Source organism: Carassius auratus, chromosome 9, assembly GCF_003368295.1.
Source record: "Carassius auratus strain Wakin chromosome 9, ASM336829v1, whole genome shotgun sequence".
Taxonomy (NCBI): Eukaryota; Metazoa; Chordata; class Actinopteri; order Cypriniformes; family Cyprinidae; genus Carassius; species Carassius auratus.
Window position 1 is genome coordinate 10217622 of NC_039251.1, and position 18362 is coordinate 10235983.

The 18362-nt window shown below is 36.6% G+C and overlaps 1 protein-coding gene across 1 annotated transcript in view; it reads left to right on the plus strand.

The window, feature by feature from the left end:
* cwc22 (CWC22 spliceosome associated protein homolog) overlaps positions 1 to 18078 on the plus strand; it is a 37594-nt gene extending 19516 nt beyond the window's left edge. Inside the window, exons 15-21 of the mRNA XM_026271288.1 lie at positions 1590 to 1650; positions 12532 to 12609; positions 13089 to 13241; positions 13422 to 13549; positions 13632 to 13733; positions 13816 to 14012; positions 17181 to 18078. Coding sequence (XP_026127073.1) covers positions 1590 to 1650; positions 12532 to 12609; positions 13089 to 13241; positions 13422 to 13549; positions 13632 to 13733; positions 13816 to 14012; positions 17181 to 17749 — 1288 coding nt within the window. The 3' untranslated portion in view covers positions 17750 to 18078. The remainder of the gene's footprint in view (positions 1 to 1589; positions 1651 to 12531; positions 12610 to 13088; positions 13242 to 13421; positions 13550 to 13631; positions 13734 to 13815; positions 14013 to 17180) is intronic.
* The last annotated feature ends 284 nt before the right edge of the window (positions 18079 to 18362 follow it).

Sequence of the window (18362 nt, forward strand, 5' to 3'; positions counted from 1 at the left end):
ATGGCACAGCATTCAAACATTAAAGAAGTAGAGCAGAGTGAACTTTATTTAGCACAGGGATTCAAGTTTGGTCCGATTTGACCAGGTTTCAACTCCGTAAACTAAACCATTAATCTGAGTTTGTTTCTCAGACTGTGTTGGTTTGTGTGCAGGAGAGATTAGTATCTGTAGGCATCACATGACTGTGTTTATCAGCAGTTTGTGAAACTAACTGATAGATGCAGAATTCTGACAGAAATGTCTGAAAGAGATGCCAGACTAATGACCACAGCTTTAGTTTACTTTGCACTGGTAAAGATTAGAAAGACTTGTCCAACCAAACCCTATTTAATTTAAATGCCAGTATTAAAGGGATACTCCACCCCAAAATGAAAATTTAGTCATTAATTACTTTACCCCACAATTTAAGATATTTTGGATGAACATTGGGAGGGTCCCATAGGCTGCCAAGTAAATAACACTGTCAAGGTCCAGAAAAGCATTGTCAGAATAGTCCATCTGCCATCAGTGGTTCAACCATAACATTATGAAGTGATGGGAATACTTTTTGTACACAAATAAAACACAAATAATGACTTTATTCAACAGTTTCTTTGTCAACAGTCTCCTCTGTCACTCCATATCACTGTATGTTGCATATACTCTTCTGTGTCAGCTGCACCACAAGTATGTGCTGTTTCTACGTGTATTTATGCTTTGATTTGAAAGAAAACAGTGCATCCTTGTGGTGCGGCTGATACAGAAGAGCATGTTGAGAATCCAGTGGTCTGTATGAGAGAATAGTACTCAAAGCACCAAATCTTAACTGCTCTAATGCAAGATACACAAATTTGTATGGTCCTGTCAAGCAGGCAAAAACCTGAACATGATGAATAGGACATACGACTTTGTTGCCAGCTATTTTGACAATGGCTGAATATTAAGTTATTTTTAGAGGATAGTAAATCTATACTGCTATACAAGCAATACATTGACTATACATTGATCCAAGTTTAATTTCTATAGTATTGTTCCTTGAGAAGATATACTAAAATGGTTGCTGAAAGGTGAGGGGTGTACAAACTTTCGTGTGATACTGTAGACTGCAGATTCACAGCTCAGCTATAATATAATGTCTTCATCCATACTGCTACAGATCCAACAGCTTTACAGTAAACATTGGCTCAAAATGTGTCCCAGTAGGCTTTAGAGCAAGAAAATCTTGGTCTGACCTTAAATGAAGCACTGAAGAGCCAATACAATCCCTGGATGGTCAAAAGGGTCGTCCTGCTTAAGATAGAAAGCTTCATTTCTCTTTCACGCGGACATATTTTGTAATATCTTTTGGGGATTAGGACTGTATTATTATTCTGATCATGGTCTTCCCCTTGATAACCTTCAACAGATGATGCCCTCTGGTGTTGTGATAGTTTTGCTTAATTTGGATGCAGTCTAGTTCATATTTAATGCTTATTGCATTTGATTTATTATGTGCTGCAGTTGTATGTAATGTATTAAAACTGAATGCACATTGTGGGATCTGGTTAAATGTGTTATTTTATTAGCACATGAGATGCAGAAGGTGACGTTTTCATGTTTTATTTTCACAGCTTGGACTTCGAAGAATGTGCCCACAAGTTGATAAAAATGGATTTCCCCGAGAGCCAGACGGTACGTACATAAACGCTGCTGTTCAGTCTAAAATCCTGCAGATCTGCGTTGCTTTCCATGTCCCTGCACACAGCTGTTTATCGGAAGCTTTTAACTTCATCTAAATATTTGTTTTCAGTCTCAGAGGTAATTTGTGCTTTTGTGGTCACTTGGGAAGCATTTGTCATCTTAATATCTTTGTTTTTCACTTACACAGTTGGGATAAATGGCTGTTTTGGCTTATGGCAACTGGGTGTTCCCTCCTGTTTAACTGATCAAATGTCTTTCTCCAGAAATGGCCCGTTTCTGATTGTCACCCTGCTGTTTCATAAAACGTGAATTCAGTGCCAGCAGCTCATCAGTTTGATGGAAATTTCAGTATTTGTCAGCACCTGAGCTGTGCTTTGTGAATCTGCTGCTACAGCGCTGGAATAGGGTTGGACAAAATATTGAATATTTGCTAAATCTCTTTGCAATTTTAACTATAATGAGTGGAGACTTTAAGATGAATTTAACAATCCCTTTTCTCTTCACAATGAGAATTTTTTTTACAACTATAATTAGAATTATTTATTTTGTATTTGAAACATTTAAAAGAAAAATGCTACATTTTTAGTTGATTAAGGGTCGGTTCACGCAGAACAAATTTTTCCACTCCACTTGCACTACTTATCCATTGTTTTTCTATATAAACTCAATAGACAGACATATTCGAGTTTTGCGTTCACATCTCGTCTCTTTTGCAGTGTCACGTGCAAGTTTAGCTTTAGTGAAAATGTATTAACTTTTTTTTGTTTCTTTACTAATATTGTGAATCTAATTGGCTGCAATGAAACAAAATGATTCCTATGTTTAAAAAAAAATAGTTTTAGAACAAATTCATAAATATTAACTATGTATCATATGTCATCAAATTGCTGAAGTATGGAGGTAGATGTTCTTGGCTATATTGCTCAGTCCTTCTCTGAACACATTGGTTTTCTTGGCTCTTAGCCTTTTAATCAGTCTGTTTGACCTTTTTAATGGGGAGATGTGGCTGATAACTGGATTCGATCCCCAGAGTCTCCTCTGCCTTCTTATTCCAAATATGGACTGTCTTGTTTAGCTTGTGCTGTACAGATAAATCTGTATGTTTTCCCAGGAGCATATATGTAATGTCAACATAATGCATGGTTGGGATTATCATGTTTTTTTACCCTTTTGAAATGACTTCCGCTAAGTCGAACTGTATCAAATAAGATGGGATTGTAAAAATGTCCCGAAATAGAATAAAGCCCCCTCACCCTCACCAGCGCATCTGCCGCTTTTGGCCATTTGAGAAAAGAGCCAGTGAGGTGCACAAGATGGAAACATTGTGTTTGCAGGCCTGAGGGAGATTGTGTAACAGGGGTAGCATCCTACAAATGTCGTCTTTATCGCGTCGCTCCAGCCCTCTGCACAGGCTCAGGAGGGGGAGAGACATCTACTCACTCCCCACCATACAAACATATGTCAGCTGTGCTGTGGGGGTGACATCATTACAGCCCACTATCAGCTCCAAATAAATCTTGGCAATAAGGATTTTTTAATTTTATTTTCTGTTGTTGCCAGTAGTTCAATTTTGCACGTCTCTTGCCAATAATTTAAGTCAACATCAAACATGCATATTTACACGTCAGATTTTTTATCTTATTTTTTTCAAATTTTCATGATTTATTTGGAAAAATCTGAATCAGTGGTGTCAATCGATTTAAAATAAATTAACTAATTACACATTTTTCTGAAATTGTGATTAATCCCACCTAATGTTAAAAAAATAAAATATACATTGATATTGTAATAATTCCACATTAAATCTTCAAATTAATGTAAAAACAACATACAGTATATTTTTTTATATCTGTTTAATGGCATCTTTATTTATGATTGAAGGCCAGTATCACTGATAACAATATTACTGATGTCTCTATGAAATGGTTTTCCCCCTAATATTTTACTGTTGATTATAGCCATTCAACATTACAGTATAATTGAGAGCTATCGATTTTGAGTGAACTTAAAACAATCTTCACATAAACCCATTATAATATGTCATATTTACCTGTGCCCTTTATCAGAAATATACAGGAATCGATCAAACACTAAATTCTAAATTAAATATAGATGAATACTTATAACAATATTAGTTATTGATTTATTTTCTCTCTCTCTTTGATGAACAGATATCACAGCAGCTGGTTATTAGGTTTTTATGACTGCTATTTCTTTAAGAGCTGCCGCGCGTTATACTTTCTCTTAACCTTTGAAAATCTTTTTTACCTTAACCCTCGTAAAGACGTTCTGCGACTGAATAAGTGCACTTCTTGCAAGGGGAAAAATGACAGAAACAGCAGTTGTGAGTGGGGTGGCCAACCCTAGCTCCGCCCCCCGTTAATTGCGTTAAATATTAATGCTTTAAACTAAAAAAAAAAGAATCACCTGCAGCAATTTTGACAGCACTAATATTACAATATTTACTTATATGTTATGGTTTATTTATTAATATTATTTCACAGCTGTGAGTGAACATAAACCAACAATTTTTAGCTAACTGAAATTAACAAAGATAAATATTAAATACTGTTACAGATGTTCTACTCTTCATGTTAGTAAATGCATTAATTGTTGGCAAATAGGACCTTATTGTAAGGTGTTACTTGTTTTATTTAATAAAATTATGAAATATATATTTAATTATACTATATAGTTTCTGGCTATTTGGTAATATTATTATTATTTATTTATTATTTACAGCTGTTTCCGTACATTGTTTAGAAGCGTTAAGCAAATTGACAGACTGCTTTATTGAGCTGATTAATGCAGCTCTTAAGTGATTTAAATCATGAAATAAATACATGTGTAAATGATTACCTCGTTGCAAAGAAATGCTTGTGTTTGCCAGTTTGTTAGCAGTGGGATGTACTCAAATCTGTCTCTGGAGCCAGAACTGGCAGAACATGGCTCAGTCCTTTGTCATCATATTCACACACACACACACACACACACACACACCTGAGCCTGCCTCACACCCCCAAGTGACTGTGCAACATGAGGAAACACGTTGACTACTCTGGTTTCCTTAACATCAATGTTTGATAAATAAGTTATTATTGGAACTAGACATCTGAAACTGGAAATCTGAAAGTTTGGCTTGGGTTTCATTCAGCCAATTAAGTGTACACTTATACAGGCATCTCAATGACATTAACATGTAACGTAACAGAAAACTAATACATTTTTGTCTGATTTGATTTGTCGGCCTGATTTCATTTTAGTCGTATGATTGATGTACTATGGCATATTTATCTTTTAAAGGTCATTCCCTTTAATGAGACGCAACGAACGCAGTCGCTTGTTTAGAGCTCGTTTTAACATCACGGCATGCGCTGTTTATTTCACACATATGGGTTCACGTCCTTGGAACCCACTGTGTTTTGTCCCTCCTGGGTTGTCGCTCCAGAATAAACCGTCCTTGAGTTTTTAGTGATGGCTGTTTCTACCCAGTGATCAGTCTTTGCTCCTAAATTGCAGGGTTTCCACAGTCATGGAGAACCTGGAAATATAAGGGATTTGAAAAATGGTCCATCTGAATGATTCAGATTTGAATTAGTGATTCAATCTGAATTTGAATAGTTTCTGTTTGTTGATGTTGCTTAATCCCTTATCTGTATTTATGTATTCATTCATTTTCATTAAATTCACTAGTCAATAAAACCCTTTAAACACTCAGTTTGCCTAACATAGCTGTAATTTCAAGTTGAACATTTATGGTGAGAGAACTTTTCTATTTTAGGAAAATCCCTCTGGATGAGGTCATTCACTTTCACATGTTTTAAAGATGTCTATAAAAAGGTGGAATGTAGCTTTAAATTCCGTACAGCTGCTACTGATTGGCAGGTGTCTCCATTAGGGTGGAGCTTGTTTATAGTCTGCAAGAAGTCCACCCCATGTTTGGTTTCCAGTTTCCACACAAGATGTTGACAAGAGCTTTACAGGGCTGAAGATCTACTGAACTCCCATCATTACCAAGGTCCTACATGTCCTTGCCCCTTTTGCGTTTAACTATTTTATTACATTTATGTTTTAAATAGTAATTTATCCCTGTGATGCAAAGCTGAATTACTGTAGTCTTCAGTGTCACATGATCTTTCAGAAATCATTGTTATATTCTGAATATGTGCTCAAACTTTAAATCATCTGTGTTGAAAACTATATAAAACCATGGAACATTTCTTTGAACACAAAACTAAAAAGAACAGCATTTTGAAATAAGAATTGTAACATTGTTAAGGGCTTTACTGTCACTTTTAAATAATGTAATGTAAAAGGGAACAGTAGTGCATCAGTAGGTCAGCCACTAACTTCTAGTGGAAGAAAAAACTTGGGATGTGAAAACTAGGAAGCCTCATTTTCATTCATGTCACATTAAATATTCTGTCTGCACTGAGGTCCATGAAGCTGAGATGATTCTCTCTTATTCAGCCTTCAGTTTAAAGAGATCATTTCACACTTCACCCTCAGAAAAGTGAAGGCCAACCCTTGGCGTCTGAAAATATAAATGGTTTAACTTGCTGTGTTGATGTTTACATAGAAATGTCGAGGGCAGAATGTATTGGAAACATCACAGCCAATCTAATCGTTTGCTTCAGAGGAGGATTGTAAAATGTTTCATAGTGCACACTTTCGACAAGGTTCGAGTGAAAATTAGCAAAGGCAACGAAAATTGATACTGAGCAGCCGCTGTCTGGCAGTGAAGTTGATGGTGTGATTATTAGTCTTGTGAGCAATAAACACATCAGAAGTGCAGAATGAATCATGGGACTTCACAGATGGCCTGTTCATTATTCAGCCACATTTCTGCCTCGGCCACATGGTGTACAAACGTATGGATTGAGTGCATCAGAATGAATCACAACTACATTAAGTTAGCGGAGAGATAATTCAGCTGCATGAGACGCTAATCCAATAATGATTAATTTCACAAAGAGCTTCTGCTGCCATTGTGTTTGTTTACGGAGTGAGAATGCATGAAGTGCAGAGAGGGATATGGATGACCGTTCAGAATTTTGTTTATTTGGTGTCTCTGTTTTAGTATTTATGACTAGATTTTCTCTGTGGCCTGTTTTCATTTACGATAATTGCCTCAAATTATTTTTTGTTTAGTTTTTTTCTTTAATCGGAACAATACGGAATCAGAAGAAACTGGATCTTGTAATTGGATGACAGGATATTGCTGTGTGTTTGCTAGGGTGTTGTAGGTGGTTACTTTTCTTGAAGTTTCTGTGATATATTACACATTTTTTTCAGTTTTTGTCTCGCCATTGAAAATACTAAGATAAGTCACTGATTGAACTAGCTATTGCAGTCCAAATAAAAAAACAATTGGACAGGGTTTTTTCCCACCTGGCTCCTCCTCCTCAGACTTGATGCACACACCGGTTGCCAGATTGCTGACACCAACAGGAACGAACACACTTAACGATGAATGAAATTAAATGTGCCATGTTTTCAGCCAACTGGCAACCCAGGGCACCAAAATACAATTGGGTAAACTGTTAATTGTAAAAAAAAAAACAAAAAAAAAAAAACTGACATTCCGCCCCGGAACGCACATTTTCAAAGGAGAATAACTGACTGTTACATTGTTTTTAGATAAACAAGTATGTTAATTTGGCATATTTCTTAAATCTCTGCAAACATATTATTGTATTTTACTATTATTCCAAAACCAGTGAAATTACACTAAATACTAACAAAGATTTTGTTTGCTATTAAAAGTTAATACCATTCTATCTTTTTTCAGTGTTGAATCAACATGGTAACGGTGTGCCTGTGCTTTTGACATCTTTATAAAATCTCATGTAATATTTATTCTGTATGTGCGGAGTATATTTCACACCCCATAAAGGGGTAATGGAAAATACATTTCTCCTGCACTGTGCTCTTCACCTGAGCTTTCACTCCTCCAGCTTGTTTTTGATCTTCAGCCTGACTTTTTCTGCCCGTCCCACAGGTAGATGCATAAGACTCAGGCTGCACTCATTTACGCAAAAATAAAAAGGTTATGTTGCTGAGCCCTGTGCGCTTTGCCAATGCTGTTGTGCATCTGACCGAGTTCACTCAATGTCCCGTGTGCCCGTGATTCAGTCAGGCTGGTTTATTTGTGAGGTTTCAGCTTGTAATTTTTTGATACTGGGGTTTTAGCAAAAGAAGTGATAAGTTTTTCCCAATTTTGTAATTTTTTTTTTTTGCTCTCAATATAGAAGTTTTATTGTGTTGTGGATATACTGGAGGTAAGTGGTTATTGATTGTCTGGGTTTCAGACCTTTTGTTGTTTGATCGATTTGACAGCTCTGCCAATTTCTTTTCAGAGGAAATGAAATGGTCTGAGATGGTTAAGTTTCTTTAAATGGTTAAAACCCTTCATTTGTTTCTTTGTTCTTTGTGCTGCTGCTTTAATAAAAGCTAATTGCATTTTGCCATTTCTTTTCCATCAGTCTTTGCAGAGCAGATGGTCGGTCATCTGTGGCAACAGTCTTGCTGTGCACGATTACAGATTTCACATCACGGATGCTCTCCTGCGCTCTCTTCCTCTCATATCTCTCTTCAAAAATTACTAGTCTGTCCTGAGGGAAACCCTTCTATCAGCTTCATGTCAATCACAATCTGTCCATCATTCTCTGGTTTCTCTAGATATAATGTATCCTCGCAGTCAAAACAGAGGGGATAGGGTTGAGATGTTGTACTTATGGTGCTTTTCCACTGCATGGTACAGCTCGGTACAATTCACTTTTGGGGGGTTTTCCACTAGGTACTTCACCTGTTTTTTTTTTTTGTTTTTTTTACCACCTGGGTCAAGGTTCCAAGTGAACCGTACCGTTATCAAAACGTGACGTGTAAACTTTGCTGATCACGGATTGGCTGCAGAAAATTGTTGCTACCTGCGTCACTGAACTTGTGACCAGTGTTGCAAGTCTGCAGTTTTCCTGCATAATTGGGCTACTTTAACACATTTGCCATGGATTTAAGCGACCCCAAAAACTTGATATTTAGCCCCTAAAATGCTAATTTTACCAGGGGATCCCCTTCAAAACATGATTGGGCTAGTTTTGAGTAGCAATTGGGCGGGCTTTGTTGTGTAAACCTGGCAACTCTGCTTGCGACACAAAGCTTGCTGTGTTTGTAGTATCAACACAAAGGGCCACCGTGGGATTCCGGCTGAAAAGGTTTACCTGACACCTTCCTTGACAGAATCTCTAAAGCTCCACTATGGTTTGAGCTTAAGGCAATGGGGATGATGCTAATGAGCGAATCAGAGAGTGATTCACCAATGCCAAAATATGGATTTGTGCTCCAGCGTGGCGCTATTAGAGCAGTTTACATGAGGAATTGGTATTAAATGATTCAAAAAATCATAGTAGGGTTTAGGAATGTCCCGATCAGATCCACGACATCGGAATCGTGCAGATACTGGCCCAGAACACGAGATCGATACCGATCCAACACCAACCATGGAAAAATCTAGCTTAAACCATCGCCTAAATGCTTGAATATGAGCATTTCCCTTGCTGCAAAGCGCACAGCCTGTCACATGATAACAGTAGTAGCCAATTATAGTCACATGAGTATGAGATGGCTAACTTACAGAATAGCCATGTCAGTGGTGTGGAAGTATTTTAACCCTAAAGAGGAAAAAAGTCCAAAGGTTGAATGAGCCGTTTCCATTTGAGCCCCCCTGCCCCTCCGATGCTAAAGTGCCCTTGCGGTACGGTCTGCCCTCGCTCTGTGATTTCTTCTGAGGGAAGGGGGTGTGCGACATGAATATTTTTTTATAGTGGACGATAAAAATGTCTCCACGATCTGCTTTTGAAGAAAGCCCTGCTGTTCATTTAAATGTTTTATTTGTGTGCTGTTCTAACGCTCAAAAGCGTGCGCATAAAAACTAAAAACGCTTCAAACTGCACCTGATTACTGAACTAAGTTATGTTTTGTGTTAATACTGTCAAAAAACACAAGGTTTATGTATAGCCTCAGTTGGTTATATCTAAAATGAAAGTAAACAACTGAAATTAACAGATGCATGTCTGTATATTAGATGCGTGCAGGTCTTAAAGGGACAGTAGGCTACATGCTGTCGACTGTAATTTGTCATTGTTTATTCACTCACATGTTGTCCCTGACCTACAATATATTAATCTATTTTCTTGTGCTGCACACAAAAGAAGATATTTTGAAGAAGGCGGAAAACCAAACAGTTGCTGGTCCACATTAACTTTGATAGTAGGGGGAAAAAATACTCTGGAAGTCACTGTGAACCAGCAACTGTTTGGTTTTCCACCTTCTTCAAAATAGAGTTTGTTTAGCAGAAGAAGAAAACTCGTTCAGGTATAAAAAACAAAACACTAACCTATTTTAATTTTGGGTTAATTATTCCTTTAATGTTAATAAAACACCAAACCCAGAAAAAATCACTCAATACTCTTGACTGAAAAACTAAAAAAAAAAAAAAAAAAAAACAGTCGCTTTAATAGGATCAATGTATATCGTGTTTTATTTTTACTTGTTCATTACATTATTTGAATGCTCCTGCTAAATACTATTGTACCTGCAAAACAATCATAACGAAATCATATTTCTAAAAAAGATTTTTGTCATTTTTGCCATATCGCCCACGCGAACAAACAAGGATTTCTTCTGAAACTGGAAAGCTGTACTGATGGCTGTATAGCTAATATCTGAGATATGTTGGTCTCAGAAATAAAGGCAATGCATCCTTGTTTTCAAATAATATCAACTGTCCAAAGTTTTAAAAGAGATGAATACTTTTATTCAGCAAGGATTAATCAAATGTGAAAGTAAAGACTTGCATCACAGGTCAAATATTATGTATTATAAATCTTTTTAAAATTGTGATGATAAATGTTTCTTGAGCACAGAGCACCTATAATTATTTCTGAAAGATTGTGACGCTGAAAACTGCAGTAATGGGAGCGGAAAATTCATCTTTGCATTACAGGAATAAATTACAATTCAAAATATTTAAATAGAAAACAGTTATTTAAAATGGGAATAATATTTCATAATATTAGTGTAATTAAAAAAATGACCCTGGGCTTTTGAATGGTATATATAATTTATAGTAAAAAACTAAAGTATTTAAAATGCATTTATAAGGATAATTCATAATCAGGATAATTAGGCTCTTTATATATGGACAATGCAGATTTCTTAATATTAAGCCTAAAATCTGTTTTAATGTCACTATTGGTTAGAATTGTATAATCTTTGAATATTATTGGTCTTTAAATGCCAGATATTCCAAATGTACCTGAAGTATGCTTGCAATAGATCCACTCAAATATTCTTTAGTATATATTTGGTGGACTTTAGCACTGCTTCCGCACAACTGAAATGGATATATATATATCAGGGTGTTAATATGAGAGACTGGTGCCGTAGGGCTGAAGCACCTTTCTGCTCCGCTCTCCATCTCAAACTGTCCTGTGATCAGAACACTTTACCATCACACCTGGCTCATGTGGCTCGCTGCCTGCAGGCACCTGTTAAAAGAGTCAGAACCGATCTCATCAGGTCTCAGTACTTCATCTGCCTGGACACTCTGCTTTTTGATATCCTTCTGTTGAAAGTGTTTTAGACCTTCTTAAGTTTTCCGCTTCGACTCTAATTTGGTGCCAGCCTGCAGCCTGTCAGGGTTTCATTTGTAAGTTAATCACAAGCATGCCATTCCTCATAATCCTGAGCTCCCTGATGAATAAATGTGGGGCTGAAATCAGTAGGCTTGTGGAGAAGTGTGGCAGCTCTTGTATCTGTGCAGCAGGATGAGATGTTACACCAAAAGCGAAGGGCAGCATTGATTTCCAGCCAGCCAGCCAGCCGCAGGTGTGAAGTGGGAAGAGTTATATGGCTGTTTGGAGCGGCTAACTCTTCCTTTTTCCTATGACAGGAGGAATGTTTTTTTTTATTTCCTTCAGTATCTCATGATTCTTCATAAATCATTATAATATGTTGAATTGATGCTCAAAAAATAAAAGATCAATGAAGGAAACATTTCTTATTATTTGTGGAAACGATGATACTTTTTTTTTCTAGATTCTTTGAAGAATCCAAAAAAATAATAATAATAATATATATATATATTACTTTCTATTGGCATTCTAACATGACTTCTGATCAGTTTAATGCATTCTTGCTGAATAAAACTATCAATTTCTTTCAAAATGCATATATAAATATATACATGCACTTGTTAGAAACCAGATTACTTTAATTCACCTGCATGTTTTTTCATACCCGTATGGAATTGTAAAAATGTAAATAATGTCCTGGCAACTCTTTTGAATATAATGAATGTAAATGAGGATTAAGAAACCAAAAATACAACAAAAGCAACGTAAGCGTAGTCTGTATGACTCATGCACTGTTTTTGCAAGGCTTCTGAAGCCAATGGCTTTGTGTTATCTTTTCATTAAGTAGTTTTTTTCTATTTTACAAAAACATCTTAATGATTAATCTATATCTTAAGTGCTTAGTGCTTCATGTGCCTGGACTGATATCCAGTGCACTTGAGCAAAGAGCCTTGAGAGTTCACCAGAACAGTTTTTAGATCTTCTCATCTAATGCATTCAGGTTTAATTTGTTAAATTGATCTTGAGGCTGTCTGTCGCTCTGTCTGTCTCAGAATCCAAGGCTCCTTGGTAAAGATGTGAGGTTATGAGATCAATAGGCATTAGTGGAGAAGTGCTGGGAATGGATGATCAGCCCCACACTTTTCCTTGATGTTTCTTTTAAAGTGCTGTGCCATGATGCTCAGTCTGTGTTTGAGATTTTAATTTATTTTTTTCATGTGCATTTGTTTCTCCACAGAAAGAGCTGTGCAACATGATCCTGGACTGTTGTGCCCAGCAAAGAACATACGAGAAGTTCTTTGGTCTCCTAGCTGGGGTGAGCGTGTCTTCCACTTTTTAAATTACTGTATTTTGCTTTATTCAGACTTTTTTAAATGTCATTTTTTTTTTAATCGGATTATAATTTTTAAAATGTATATTGATATTTTGGATTTTTTTTTCATTTATTATTGATTATTATTTATATTTTTTGTATTTGTTTAGTTTGCATATTAATTTCATTATAAGATTAAATGTTTTAGATCTCTTTTTTTATATATATTTATTTTACTAAGTAAATTTTGTATTTATTATTCATTATTTTATTTATCTTTTTTATGTTATCAGAATATTATATATTCATTTACTTTTGTTTAAATAAATTATTCATGGTTTATAAAATTATTTGATTAAAGTATTTATAGATTGCAACATGACACAAGGCGGCATTATTTTTTCCCTCTAAATTTATGATTATTTAAAGAGACAAGCTCCTCGTCTGCACTATTTGTATCTGATATTTTCACCTATATGTAGAGGTTTTGCCTGCTGAAGAAAGAATATATGGAGAGTTTTGAAGCCATCTTCCAGGAGCAGTATGAAACCATCCATCGGCTTGAAACCAACAAATTGCGAAACGTTTCTCGAATGTTTGCTCATCTCCTCTACACAGACTCCATTCCATGGAGTGTGAGTAACTTTTATTACTACTTTCTTTATGTTCGGCACATCAGCATTTAGACATGGCTAATAAACGAATGCATCCCGCAAGCTGTAATTACATTTTAGACAACAATCAATATGGCCAGACACATTATTGGTTTCCTGATGTAGTAAAATAGTGTTGTTGTTTTTTGCTCTTTCTCTCAGGTCCTTGAATGCGTTAGAATGAGTGAAGACACAACTACGTCCTCCAGTCGAATCTTTGTGAAGATTTTGTTCCAGGAACTTTGTGCTTATATGGGTTTGCCAAAACTGAATGAGAGACTGAAGGACATGTAAGTGCTTTCCTTTGTGTTTGCATTGAATACAGTTAATCAATAATTAATAAATGGACCATATGGTTTGTTCATTCATCAGGACTCTTCAGTCTTTCTTCGAGGGTCTTTTCCCACGTGACAACCCAAGGAACACTAGATTTGCCATTAATTTCTTCACATCAATTGGCCTCGGAGGACTTACGTACGTACCTGTGAAATCTCTTCTTTTGGGAAGGCTCCTATTATTGAGAACAAATGCTTACTGTACTTTATTTTTTTTCCAGGGATGAGTTAAGAGAACATCTGAAGAATGCTCCTAAGATGATCATGACCCAGAATCAGGAAGTGGAGTCAACGGATTCTTCCTCCTCTTCCTCAGACTCTTCATCTTCTGATTCCTCATCTGACAGCGACAGCAGTGACAGTGACTCGGATTCGTCCAGCGACTCAGACTCCTCCTCCAGCAGTGACAGCTCCTCAGGTAGAGAAACCATCTGAATTATCAGGAATCAGATCCAGAGTAGATTAAACTAGTTAAATGTTTCTTTAGAATGAAGAAATTTTTTTAGTTCTGTCGTATTGTGGTATGAAAATTTTACAGGACTTTTCTGTGAATGTGGAAAGAATGAATCATTCATAAAGGGTAAGTTCGCCCAAAAATGAAAATTATGTCATTAATAACTCACCCTTATGCTGTTCCAAACATGTAAGACCTCCTTTTATCTTCGAGTATAAAAGACTTGAATAATGCTGGTATAGACACTTGGGGTTTCACTTTTATATGAACCAGCCCAAACCTCTTTCAATAACCATAAAGTGAATAATAAATATATAAAAAAAATATATATAACTTTATAGCGCACTGTAAAATGATAATATTAACATTCACATATTAATTTCTTCAACCATCAAGCGTGTATATCCTTTAAAACACAGCACTGTGTTCATTTACACGCAAGCAGCTCATAATACGATGTTTCAGTTGCAATGAAACCAACAGTTTATATCTTGGATTTAAATTACATCCTTCACTCTCACCCTAAGCAATGTTGTGATATGGATTTTATTTTGTTACATCATGCAGCCCTACTTTATTCCCAACTTGAACATTACTTTAATCTGCTCATTGTTTTGTTGACATAACCAAAACTAAATGTCCCATTTTTATGGTTTAGATTGAATGGAAAGATTTGGATTGTTGATGTTACATTGTGTCTGTGTTGTAGACTAAACTGTTGTTGAACAAGAGCACAGAAGCAAGCCTGGGTTCCATCATAACTTTAAAACCTCATTAAGTCTGAAAGAAAGTGTGGCCATTGGCCCTTTGCCTAATTATTAATGCCATTCATGTCTGGACTTGACGTGAGATCTGTTTTGTGTTTGTGTTTGTTTTTCTTCCATAATTATTCTGCTTGTTATGGAGTGTTTTCCCCCTCCCTTCCTGAGCTCTGATCACTCATCGGCCTGCACTTCAGGATGGAGTGTCCACTTTGGAGATCTCATCACATAAATTCTTAAATTTGGCCAAAACTTGCTTTCAAATTCTGTGGTCAAGAATTTACTTTGAGTTTCAGCTATTAAGGATCTCTGTAATAATTTTATCTATTATTTTGCTCTCTAAAAATAAAGTTTCCAGGCCTGGAAACAACAATTAATTTTATTTAGGCTTTTTTTGTTTTACTAAATTTTAAAATATTTGTTTTATATAACATGTCTATATAACATGAAAATCATAGATTGATTGATCAACACGGCAAAACCTTGTTTTGTTTAATAGATCGAAGTTCCAGGGCAGAAATATCTCCATCCCAGCCAGAAATTGCTCATAAATAGCTTGTTTTGAATTACGGCGTGATGACAAACACCGTTATAAACACTTCCCCTCCCAATCTGTATGCAAATAGACACTTTCTGTGGTTTCAGCACTGTGTAAAAAGTGATTATAATTAGATTTGAGAACAGGCAGATTCTGACAGAGTCTGTGAGCCGCAGCCATTCAAGTGCAGTAATTTGTTCTCAAGGCTGTTAATGAAGTTACATTTTTAGAAGAGATGTGATGTCAGCCCTCTCATCTCCTCTGCTACCGTTTAATGATTGTTAATTGATGTTTATTGCTGCTTTTCAAGGAAGACATACTTCCTGTTCTCTAGCAGTTTCCTCATACGTGTGTATGTGCAAACATATTTGACACTGCTAATTTTTTTTATAGGTGTAAAGAAGTTAGTGGATTGATCCTACTGGGCTCAGTGAAATAGGCCAGATTGAGTGATGTAGGTTCAGCAGATCTCACATAAAATGACTCTGAGTTGATCAGTTAAAGATGTCTCTATTCAAGAATATATAGGCCTATCACAATTTTAAGTGAGTGATCACAAAAGTGGCGTCGGATATGGTAGAATAAATAAAAAAAATATTGCTTTTGGTTACATTGCAACTTAAAGGCCAGTGTATAAATGTAAAGTTGGAATTACATATGGAAGAATATGTGAGAAAAGATCTGTTTATTGTTACATCATAACTTTAAGGCCAGTGCGTAAATGCAAAAGTGGAATCAGACTTGGTAAAGATATAGTAATAGTAAGAAAAACCCTTAAGATAACATAGAAAGGAAAAAAAACACATCTTAAGCGTGCAGAATAACATAAGTGGACTTTGAACGATTAATTGCCACTTTGAACGATTACGTAATTGTGGCATCCGTAATTGTAATCGCGATAAGAAATGTTAGTAATTGTGCAGCCCTAGTGTGTAATCACAAACGTGTAATCAGATATGGAAGAAAATGTCTGTTGCTATTTAAGATGTATCGCAACTTTTAAGACTAGTGTGAAATCGCGAAAGTGGAATTAGAAATGGAAAATATTGAGGAAAAGATCTGTCACTAATACATTTTCATCTCAACAAGTCAAGACTGGAGAGTAGATTAACTTCAGTGGACTAAAACTTGAAGAAGTCTGTATTGACGTCTTTCTGCGGTTGAAATAAAATACTCTCTGATGTTCAATCTTTAAGTCAATCTTTAAGTAGTTACGAAAAAACTAACGGTTCACCTGTGCTGCTTAGACTATTAAGGCAATATACCACAAAATGGTATTGAATTCCTTAAAATTTGAAAGCTGAGACCTTGTTTCATTCCTAAAGTAACCTGCTCTGTCTTGTCTGTTGGGGTGTTGTTAGTTTCCTCTTTGTCTCCATGATGTATTTTTTATTACGTGAGAATGTGTAGCGTGAGAAGGGCATGGCTTGTCGGACATAGCAACAGTAACTAAGGTGGGCAGGTTTTTGCAAAGGGGCGATTGCCATGCCAGCTTGCTACTATAAACAAAAGCCTCACCTCTGGGGTCTTGTGATTGGAACAAACATTGATGAGTACTGCTGCATGTAAAAGTTGAATTTTGTTTAACTTGACACAGCATTTTATGCAAGCGGCACTCATGTGCAAGACACCGAAAAAGTGCAAGATGTGAGCGCATTGGTTATACATGTCTAGTGTATGTTTACATAGAAAACCAATATAAAACTAGTGCATTAGAATGGAAAGATGAGTTCTTTGTGAATGGCTTCTAAGGTATAATTGAATAGTTCAATCAGAACCAGAATTATGTTTGGTTCCTCCAAATACATACAAAATTCTTCTTTTTCTTCACAGACTCAGACTCGAGGCGTAAGAAGGCCTCGAGCAAGAAGAAGGACAAGAACAAGGAAAAGAAGAGGTCCAGCAAGTCAGCAAACCAGCGATCTCCTCTGGAGGAGCGTCCCAGCAAGAGACATGAGAACCGGCGGCAAGACGACAGCAACGAAGACCGCCGCGGATCCGACAAGCACCAGAGAGATTCTCGCCGCCAGGGACACGAGGACGAATCGCCCCCTGCTCGACAGCGTGGAGAACCTGAGCGCGGGAGAGGACATAAAGAGCAGCAACTCGCTCCGGAGCACGAAGACCGACAGCCAGATTCACGCAAGCATAAGGACGACGGCAAAAACTCCCGAGCGGACAAGGACAAAGATAGACGCAGAAGCAGAGAGAAGGAGCCTCCGAGACGGAGCCGGGACAGGTCAAAGTCACGAGAGAGGAGCCGCAAAGAGACCGACTCCAGGGGCTCGTACAAGAACGGCTTGGAGAGGGTGGATAAAGAGAACAGGCATTCTGACCGATACAAAGAGTCCAGGAGAAAAGACGAGAGGAGCAGGGATAGCTCACCGAGGAGATACAGATAGCCGCCTGAAGGAAGACGGAATAAGATCATGATATCGTACCGTTCCTCGTTCACTGTGGTTTTCACCCTTGTGCTTTTGCTTAGCTTCTGTGTTGTTATACAGTAAAACATAATGATTTTTGAGCAGTTGTTGAAAGGACTCATTGGAAATGTACCGTGATGCGGTGTGAGGTGATATTGAAACTATTTTCGCGGTTAAACAAAGCTGTGTTCATATTGTCGGGGACATTTTGTATTTTATGTATACTTGCCCAAAAAGTATCTTTGCTGTTGTTTTGGAAGTAATTGGGAAAAGCAAGATTAAAGATGACATTTGCTATAAATCTAAAAGGTTTACTGTGATTATTAAAGCCGCAGTTGATTCAAACTAGTTAGGGATATATTAAAGATGAATTGTGATGATTTTGCTAGCAATATAAAATATATAAACTTCCGTTCAAAAGTTTGGAGGTGGGGAGGGGGGCATCTTTAAACAAATATGGTATTTCCAAGGTTGATTCTTTTGTCAGTTTTCATGAATCGATTCAAAATGATTCAATTTGCAGAATGACTTGGAAATGTTTCTAGAAATAGAATATTGCTTTTAAATATTAATATATATTTTGGCAATTTAA